At 31.3% G+C, this 10,990-nt stretch overlaps 1 protein-coding gene across 1 annotated transcript; it reads left to right on the top strand.

The window, feature by feature from the left end:
* The first annotated feature begins 42 nt into the window (after window positions 1–42).
* Window positions 43–9,908, top strand: Chd1 (chromodomain-helicase-DNA-binding protein 1). Its single transcript, XM_035092789.1, has 10 exons — window positions 43–1,399; window positions 2,839–2,951; window positions 3,325–3,663; window positions 3,810–4,010; window positions 4,099–4,283; window positions 4,448–5,123; window positions 5,215–5,422; window positions 5,507–9,207; window positions 9,294–9,443; window positions 9,614–9,908. The coding sequence occupies exons 1-10, from the start codon at window positions 1,394–1,396 to the stop codon at window positions 9,870–9,872; spliced, it is 5,838 nt and encodes a 1,945-aa protein (XP_034948680.1). The 5' UTR covers window positions 43–1,393; the 3' UTR covers window positions 9,873–9,908.
* The last annotated feature ends 1,082 nt before the right edge of the window (window positions 9,909–10,990 follow it).

A 10,990-nucleotide genomic window follows, 5' to 3' on the forward strand; every position in this document is an offset into this window, starting at 1 on the left:
GTATTTCTGCTCGGTATAAACTAAATATGTTACTATGGCCACACCTTTCTTTGTGTAAAAATCACAGTACACACAAGATTGTCTCCAAAAATCATCTAAGGACACCAACCAGACTTGAGAAGTGTTTGATAATCGTTGCTTTTATTATGTAAGCTAATTTTTATCGATAATAATTCATTTTATAAAATTTAATTTCCATGGTAATTGTGTGATGAGTGTTTTCGATTAAAGATTGAAAAGTTTTTACAATTATCTTGACTATTAAGTGCATAAATTATTGACTTCATAGCCGAAAGTTGTTTAATCATATATTTAAACATAACAAAAAATGTATAATTGTTTACGTTAAATTTTTCTATAGATAATTGCATAGTTTTAATTTTTAAGATGAATTTTACCTAAATGAGATTTCAATGAAATTGTTTATTAATATCAAGAGTAAAATGGACTATTGATTAATATTTTTATTTGCATTGATATAAAATATAATTGTTCATTATATTTAAAAATAGTCATAATATACATATATATAAGACTAGAGCAGTGACTTCTGGGTAATGTAAAACGTGGAAGTCAAAATGGTAACTTGCCGTTTTTCATTGACAACACTATTTTAAGCAAATGAGTGAGAGAGATGAAATATAGCTGCTTGAAGAGGTGAAGAGTTTGCAATTTAGAAAGAATAAGAAAAAGAGAGATATTAAATTATATTATGTTGTAAAGGTAACGTGAATTTTGCTATTCCAACATGTATTTCGCGCGCGCGCAATATCTTATCAAGATAAATTAATTCATGCTAAAATAATAATGAAATTTACAAACATTGATATTTAAACGGAAGTCGATTTGTAATTTAATTTCTGTATGATGGGCATTAATTTCATGAAAATGTTCTTTAAACTTGCTCTTTTCGAACGGAATTAAAAATTGTTTTTTGTCTCTATGAAACGGTCGGGATTTTGTAAAGAGATTAAGATATAATAGGATTGATATAAACGATTTTATATTAAAAAGCAAGTATTGAAATATGTTGATTGTGGAAACAAGGTGGATGAGAGAAAGATAGCACTACATGTATTGAAAAGTACGTGTGCGCATGCGCTCGCATTGCACGATGGGAGATGGTAGAGAACAACGAACACGACAGAATGGCGGCCGAGGAGGGCGAACGAACGAATGAATCCACAAAATGGCGGCGGAGCTTAGGCCCGCGACCATATAGTACGTGAAAATTGGATATTTTTGTACGATGTTATAAGTTTACAAATTAATGATCGTTGAATATTGTGAACGCGTATATGATTGTTCGATTAATCATAAACTCAAAGTTGGATTGTAAAAATTAGTGCTGATATTTAAGCCTCGGGGTGAGACGCGTAAACTGTGGGGGACGATGCAGGTGAGTGCTCGGGAGATGCAAATTTTCTCATTTTTCTCAAATATTGAATATTCTTTTTATTAAATTTATACATTTTTATATAAAATTAATTATGCTCGATCGATGGAATATAAAATTTATAAAAAAAATGTTGAGGGTGTTGTTTGGAATAAGCGAAATTCACGTTGCCGTATGTGTTTTGGATCTCTCTAAATACAATAAAAGCTTTGTAAAATAATTATAAACAATAATTATGTGTTTAGAATAATTTTAAATGATTGGGCGGGGTCCCCAGGCTGTCTAGGCCTAAGATACCTTGTGCTCTTTGGCCTCAGTTTTACATGAATTTTATTCATTTTTCATACTTGTAATAACCTATAAGTTTGTTTACATCAATTCAAATTGTTATTTTTTACTGAAAAGATCTTTGTTCCACTCAATTCTTCCTACAATTATGTTCTTTATACTCTCCTTCAATTTTTTCATTTAAGTATTTCAGATTTTGTGATAGACCCATTTTCATAATTTAAGCTTAAATATTTTTCATAATATCACTTCCTACATAGCCATTGTTGTTTTTTTATTTTACAGTGTATCTTTGCATATATTTTCGTTTTTACATCAGTATAATTTAATTATTTTACGTCTTACAATTATGGAAAAATAAAATAGTTTTTTCCGTACAAAATATTAACATTTTACTTAGTAATTTATTTCATTAGAATTCGCCAGTTTAAAAACATTTGTGGCCAACTAAATCATAGGTAATTCAACATAGTATAATAATTGGAAAGTGATAATCATCATTAAATTAGAATCAGCAGATTTATGTAATTTATCATGAGTGATCATTTCAATTTCTTCATTAAAAAAATACCTCCAACAATTATTACTATTATTCAAATGAATATTTTTGATATTTCATCCATTACCTCTAAATGTAACAAAATTTTACAAGAAATGAATGATAAATAAATAGTATATTGTGGCAAAAAATTGTGAATAGTGAAATAAATTGTGTAACAGCTGTACCTAATAAATATAATATTAAATTCGTATTATTTACAATTATTTTGATGTTCAATGATAGTTGTAAGATTATGTTTATGTATAATATAAACATTACAAAAATACAGATTGCCTTTATACAGAATGAACTTTGTATTCTTCATGTCCTGTCTTTTTATTTTAACACATTTAATTCTGATAATTCAAATTATTACAAAGAAATCATTTTCCCTTGTTTATTCTAACAGTTGATTTGTATAATATTTAATTATACGGTTATGTAATTACAGTTTACATCAAGTTGTGGTTCTATTTTTAATTTTATGAAATATTTAATTGAAGAACTTCTGTGGAGAAAAAATTATTCCAAACAATATCAACAACGTGCTTGAATAATATAAAAATAAATAATATTAAATATTACCTTTTGTGTTCTTTTTTATATATTTCAGAAAATTATCGAATCCGAGTCTGACAAAGAGTCAGCATCAGATTCTGACAATGAAAGTAAAAGTGATAGCAGTTCATCTGCAGGAAGTAATTCCGGATCAGAAAGTGATGATAGGTAAGGAGATTTAATAATCATGTTAGAAATGTTGACATCTTAAATCATTTTTACACATTCACTTTTACAATCCAACAAGCACAATTGTACCTCTTTTCTATTGTCTCTTACGAATTATAATAATGAAACATCGATTCATACAATTCTTTTATATTGATTATTATGTAATTCGACGTATGTTTCTGAAACAATATTTGTCGAATTCTTATTCAATTGAAAACTGATTTACATTTTATTCGTTTTCTTGTTGATTAATTATTCAGTTAATTCAATTTTTTTAAATTACTTGGATAAATAATAGAAAATATCAAAAACTCTATAATTATAATAAATTATTACACAATTCATAAAATTGCTTAATGGCGATTTATAGCGACTCCAGTGCCGGTTCTTCGAGTGGATCTGATTCAGCAGTTGCAGCAGCATCTTCAGTACATTCAGATTCTGATAAATCTGAAAAATCAGATGCACCGTCTTCTGCACCACAAAACGATAGTTACCACCATCACTTAAGCAAAAATCACAGCACAGAAACAAAGCATAATAGGCATAATAATAGGCACGACTCTAGTAGTCGTGAATGGGATGAAAATCCTGATATCTATGGAATCAGAAGATCAGCAAGATCCAGAAAAGAACCAGAAAGGCTTCGTCAAACATCAAATCGTCGTGAAAGTGATAGTGATGGCCGTAAAAAATTACAGAAGAAAAGGTTCGTAATCACTTGCACCACTCCTTGAAGATTATTATTTATTATTTTTTTTTACGTTAAAATTCATTCCTTGTCATAAAAAAAAATAGCTGATTATTTTCTTTATTTGTTTATTTCTATTTTGTTTATTTCTTTTTTTTTAATAGTTCTCAAAATTCGTGGAACTCCGATAGCTCAGATTCAGATTCAGAGAATTTTGAAAATCGGAGACCACAACCACCCCCTAGTAAATCCATTAATCGTCGTGCAGCTCAAAAAGCTAAAGAAAATGTACGTTCCAACAGGAGGAAGAGACGTATATCTGAATCATCTGACAACTCATCTTTTGATAGCGATGATAATCGAAGGTTTATATTCAATTATCTATATATATATATATATATATATATATGTAAGCAATATTGGAGCAAAAAATAAAAATAAAAAAATTTCTAGACTTGTAACAAGACGAGCTGGGACGACAGTAAGTTATAAAGAGCAAAGTGAAGAAGGTACAGACAGTGAAGATTTGGTGGAAGTTGATGAAGCCACTAATACTACAGGCACATCTCAATTAGCAGAATCAGATAATGCAGAGACTATAGAACGTGTTTTAGCTCAGAGAAAAGGGAAAAAAGGTGGTAAGTAAGCATGTGGCACACTTTAGTTTTTAAAATTATTTTTAATTATTCTCTCATCATACTACAGTTCATCATTATTTTAATAGTTATTCTTTAAATAATGATTGTATTAAATCTAGTTATTAGTGAAGAAATGCGTCTTAATTACATACATTTTTTTTTAGTAACAGGCAATATCACTACTGTTTATGCTGTTGAAGAAAATGGTGATCCTAGTGGTAATGTTGAAGGTAATGAAAACGTACCACAGGAGTTGAGTAATAATAAAGATGAAAATGAAATACAGTACCTGATTAAATGGAAAGGTTGGTCTTATATACATAACACATGGGAATCTGAAGAATCCTTGAAGGCACAGAAAGTGAAGGGTTTAAAAAAATTAGAAAACTTCATTAAACGAGAAAAAGAAATAAAATATTGGAGGGAATATGCAGGTCCTGAAGATATTGATTATTTTGAATGCCAACTAGAGTTACAACAGGAACTACTGAAAAGTTATAACAATGTTGAAAGAATTATTTCGGAGTACAAGAAACCAGATTCAGAACATCCCGATTATTATTGCAAATGGGAGAGTTTACCATATGCAGAATCAACATGGGAAGATGGAGCACTTATTATAAAAAAATGGCCAGAAAAGATAAAAGAATTTCGCGATCGAGAAGATTCAAAGAGAACGCCTAGTAAGCACTGTAAAGTCTTGAAAATCCGACCAAAGTTTCATCAAGTTAAAGAACAGCCAGAGTATATGGGTGGAAATAATGAAAAAGAGTTAACTTTACGAGATTATCAAATGGACGGATTGAATTGGATGATTCACTCTTGGTGCAAGGAAAATAGGTATAATTAAATATAAAACGATATTGAATTTCTCACGAAGTTAAACAAGAAATAACTTATTTATTTATCTAATTATTGTTATTTGTTATAGTGTAATTTTAGCCGATGAAATGGGATTAGGAAAAACAATTCAAACTATATGCTTCCTATATTACTTATTTTATACTCATCAATTACATGGGCCATTTTTATTAGTTGTACCATTATCGACGATGACTTCCTGGCAAAGAGAAATAGCACAATGGGCACCAGACATCAATTTTGTCACTTATTTAGGTGACGTTACTTCTCGTAATGTTGTAAGTATTAAGTTGATAATTAAATAAGAAAAAATTAATTTTTAATAGCATGTTAAATTTGAATTAATTAATTTTTCATTTCAGATACGGGAATATGAATGGTGTTACAGTCATTCAAAGAGATTAAAATTTAATGCAATACTAACAACCTATGAAATCGTATTAAAAGATAAAGCTTTTTTGGGAGTCATAAATTGGGCTGTGCTATTAGTTGATGAAGCACATCGTTTAAAAAATGACGATTCTCTATTGTATAAAGCTCTTACTGAATTTCATACAAATCATAGACTTCTGATAACAGGTACGCCATTACAAAATAGTTTAAAAGAATTGTGGGCACTTTTGCATTTTATTATGCCTAATAAATTCACAACTTGGGAAGAATTTGAAAAAGAGCATGAACATGCAGCGCAAAAGGGTTATTCTAAGTTACATAAACAATTGGAACCGTTTATTTTGAGACGCGTAAAAAAAGATGTAGAAAAATCATTGCCAGCTAAAGTGGAACAAATATTGCGAGTTGAAATGACATCTTTACAAAAGCAGTACTATAAATGGATATTAACCAAGAATTACAATGCTTTGCGCAAAGGTGTTAAAGGATCAACTATGTCTTTTATTAATATAGTAATTGAATTAAAAAAATGTTGTAATCATGCGTTTTTAACAAGACCAATGGAAGAAAGAATGAGAGGAGAAGATAATGAAGAATATTTAAGGCAATTAATACGTGGCTCAGGCAAATTAGTTCTTCTTGATAAATTACTAATTCGTCTTCGTGAAACAGGTCATAGAGTATTAATTTTCAGTCAGATGGTTCGAATGTTAGATATTTTAGGTGAATATTTACAAAAACGTCATTTTCCTTTTCAACGTCTTGATGGAAGTATTAAAGGAGAATTAAGAAAACAGGCGTTAGATCATTTTAATGCTGAAGGCTCCACAGATTTTTGCTTCCTTCTATCAACACGTGCTGGTGGACTTGGTATTAATTTAGCTACCGCTGATACTGTAATAATTTTCGACTCAGATTGGAATCCTCAAAATGACCTACAAGCACAAGCAAGAGCACATCGTATTGGACAAAAAAATCAAGTTAACATTTATCGGCTGGTTACGAAAAATTCTGTTGAAGAAGAAATTGTTGAACGAGCAAAACAAAAGATGGTATTGGATCATCTTGTTATACAACGGATGGATACGACTGGTCGTACAGTTTTAGACAAAAAAGCATCGGGCAATAACAGTAATCCATTTAATAAAGAAGATCTTAATGCCATTTTGAAATTTGGCGCTGAAGAATTGTTTAAAGACGATAAAGAAGAAGGTGATGAAGAACCTACATGCGATATTGATGAAATATTAAGACGTGCTGAAACACGTGATGAAGCACCTGCAACGGTAGGTGACGAATTATTATCAGCATTTAAAGTAGCTAGTTTTGCTGCATTTGACGAAGCAGAATCAGAGCCTAATCTTGCCATTCAATCTAATGAAAACGATGATGAAAGTAACAAAGATTGGGCTGAAATAATACCTGAAAATTTCCGCAAAAAAGTTGAAGAAGAAGAAAAATCTAAAGAAATGGAAGATCTTTATCTACCCCCACGAAGTCGAAAGACTCTCCAGCAAATAAATGCAGCTCAACAAGAAGAAAGAAGGAAAGAACGGCGAAGAAAACGGAGAAAAGTTCAAACTGATGATAGTGATGATGCTGGAGGTGGTGAAGATGATTCAGGTGATAGTGAAGATGATGATGATGATGAAGATGGAGATGGTACTGATGATGAACAGCAGCGACCAAAAAAGAGAGGTAGACCGAGAATGTTACCTCGAGAATCAATTAAGAGTTTTACTGACAATGAGATTCGAAGATTTATTAAGAGCTATAAGAAATTCCCTGCTCCTTTAAAACGACTTGATGCTATTGCTACTGATGCTGAATTACAAGAAAAGCCAATGGCTGAATTACGATATTTGGGAGAACAATTGAAATCTAGGTGTGATATTTGTATTACAGAATTTGAAAATACTGCTAAAGAGAATAAAATAACAGCTGAAGAAGAGGTAAAGAAGAAAGAAGGTAGCAATAAGGGACGTAAACGAGGTAGAGGTCCAACATTTAAATTAGCAGGTGTAATAGTGAATGCCAAGTCATTATCAGCTGCTGAAAAAGAGCTTGAACCATTAGATCAAATTCTTCCATCAGATCCAGAACAACGATCAACATGGCATCTTGACATTAAATTAAAGCCAGCAAACTTTGACTGTGACTGGAATTTGGAAGATGATTCACGACTCTTGCGTGGAATATATACTCATGGAATGGGTTCTTGGGAAACTATTAAAATGGACGCTAGTCTGAAACTTGGAGATAAAATACTTTCACAAGACGAAACAAAGCCTCAAGTTAAACAGCTTAATGCTCGAGCAGAATATCTTTTGAAAATATTGAAAAGACAAATTGACTCGAAACAGGGTGTAACCAGAATGAGAAAGCCACGGAAGCCTAAAGAAATCAAGACAGCAATTACGAAAGAGATAATTGATGATAATGATAATACTTCAGGAGAAGAAAATAAAAAACCGAAATTCAAAATCGATAAACATTCAGTATCATCGACTACAACAGCACATAAAAAGGAAGAAGTTGATAGTGGTAGTGCTATAAGTGGAAAGAAAGAGGTAAAAGAAGAAGGCAGTGGAAGTAGTGGAGTCACGGCAGTCGTTAATGCAGAAGATAATAAAAAGAAAGAGAAAAAATTAAAAAAGGAGAAAAAGGAAAGTAATAAGAAAAATAAAAAGAATAATAAACAGGCAGATGTACCGATGCATTATACAGCAAATAGTGAACCACGAGCTCTTGATGTCCTTGGAGACTTAGATCCTTCTATATTCAATGAATGTAAAGAAAAAATGCGACCTGTCAAGAAAGCTTTGAAAGCTCTTGACAGGCCCGACCAAACATTGAGTGAAGCCGAACAAGTTGCTCACACTCGACAATGTCTTGTACAAATAGGCAATCAAATCAATACTTGCTTGTCTGAGTACAAAGATCCAGAGAAAATAAAAGAATGGCGCAGTAACTTATGGTATTTTGTTTCTAAATTTACCGAGTTTGATGCTAAAAAACTTTATAAGATTTATAAACATGCTATGCGTACGAAAAATAGTGGTGAAGATGGTAATAGTATTAGCATGACTGCATTTTCCAGTCCAGAGAAAAAAGAAGAATCCAACAAACATCAACAGAGGCATTCAGATAAATCACATGATAAACATTATTATTCAATGGATGTTAATAGTAGTACAAGTAGTGGAAAAGATCCTCGCTCATCAAGTAAACGTAGATTAGACGATAGTGAAGAAAATTCTAATAGTAGTATACCACCTATGAAAAAACATTTGGTAGCAAATAGTAGTGCTACTAATAACAGCGGCGGCGGTGGAATGTCGGGAGCTAATATGGGAATGATGAATATGACAACACCACTTGGATCATCACTCAATTCAACAATGAACAGTAGTGATATGTCAAGCAGACATCATAAAGAACCAAAGGATAAACATAATAAAGATGTCAAACGTGACAGAGAAAGAGATCGTGATCGAGATCGAGATAGAATTCATGACAGAAATATGGATCGACTTATGAGTAGTGCAAAAGATGAGAGGATTAGAAGGGATAGTGGTGGATATGGTATTGGTGGACACTACAGTGGACAAAGTCGAGATGATGATCACTGGATACCGTCCCGAGATGTTAGAGACATGCGTGACAATAGGTAAATAGCTATTTAACAAATATTTTTTTATCTTTCTTTTAAATACTTATAATTGATATTGAAAATGATCTTTTTTTTTATTTAAGATTTAGTGATCACAAACGAGACAGATTTGACTCCTATGGACGGATACCTGGTGGTGGATATCATCGAGATCGAGAGCGAGACAGAGATAGGGATAGAGATCGAGACCGAGATCGTGGCATGCACTTGAATAATGACAGCAACAAAAGAGGGTAGGTTATCACATAAGTATAAATTTTATTAAAAAGAATTAATTTTTAACTTCTAATCTAACCTTTCTCTATATTTTCTGTTATAGCCATCATTTTCTTTCCATTCATAACCTCAAATAAAAAATTATCTGGGTATTTATATTTATTAATTATATCGTTTAATTTTTTAGTGATTACTATAGATATCCCCCACCAGGTCCACCAGGTGGTGGACACTACGGTTACGGTGGTCCAGGTGGCTATGGTGGAGGTGGAAACGGAGGTCCTGGAAGTTATTTATCAGGAGATATTCCACCGAGTCATTTTCGAAGTGGAGGCAGTAGAGGCTATCTTGGTGATGGCGGATATCCGAGTGATTGGAGGCCAAATAAAGACTACAGACGAGAATATGATCGGAGGCCACCACCGCCTCCAAATGCCAATTCCTAGTGAATTTTAATTTGCCATCGTCCTTGAGTGTGTTGATCGGACGTTTAACATAAAACTCTGAGTATCTATAAACTCCTTTGGGAGAGGAAAGAGTTTTGTGTATTATTTCTTCCAGTGTGACAATGGCATCCATTCTCAAGTGTATCGTTGTACGCTAATATGCGGATACGTGGTACAGTAAAGCGATGGCGTTGAAAATTTAATTTTTATGCCTAAACACAAGTTAATAACGTGATTTGATAATTCGTGTGTAAAATTAATTTCAGAATACTTGTGAAAATTATAGAGTAAGATTTTTATGATTATTGTATAATTCATGATTAATGATGTATAATTACTAATTAATAATCTCTTATTAAGTAAGTGAATAAGAACGTGAATTAACGGATGACGTCTCGAAAATGAAATTCTGATTTTTATCTTCTGATTACTTGGACAAAAAAAATCAATTCGACAGAGTAATAGGTCTGTCATCTTTTTTTATTTAATTGTAATTTGTAAGCTTTTATGTCTTATCATCTTTTTGATTCACCTCATAGAAAAAATCTATTATCATTTCAATATTTTCCATTTTTTGTGCTGTGCCAATCATAATTTTAATTTTGTTTACTTTATAAACAAGAAATATTTTATTTCTATATACATATATAGAATGTCATCGTATTAACTCGCGCTTTCCTCATAAATATTTTCTAACCTAGTAGCCTTCCTTGTAAAATAATTCTTAATCGTGTAAGTGATGAAATAATATACTTTGCATTTTTTTCATCTTATTTTCTTCCAAGTTATTGCAAAATTTGTACAGTCTGTATATACACTTTCTTTATTTTGAATATAAGTAAATTCAATAAAAATTTACTTATATGACCAAATTAGTTGAAGATTATTTATTATTATAGATTCTTTCTTTTACAAAAGTTATTATCAAGTAGATAATCATGTAATATTGTAAATCATACTTTGTAAAGTTAGAAATGTACGAAATTCATGGGGTCAGTAGGTTAATACAAACCCACAGTTATTTTTGTGCTCTGAGGTAATACTGATAATTATTAGTAATCATTATTACTTCAAGTGCTCGTAATAATTAATTTCAATTCTGATAATACATTTAAAGC

The sequence above is a fragment of the Chelonus insularis genome, unplaced genomic scaffold (genome assembly GCF_013357705.1).
Source record: "Chelonus insularis isolate UGA/USDA-ARS -01 unplaced genomic scaffold, ASM1335770v1 contig_94_pilon, whole genome shotgun sequence".
Classification (NCBI taxonomy): domain Eukaryota; kingdom Metazoa; phylum Arthropoda; class Insecta; order Hymenoptera; family Braconidae; genus Chelonus; species Chelonus insularis.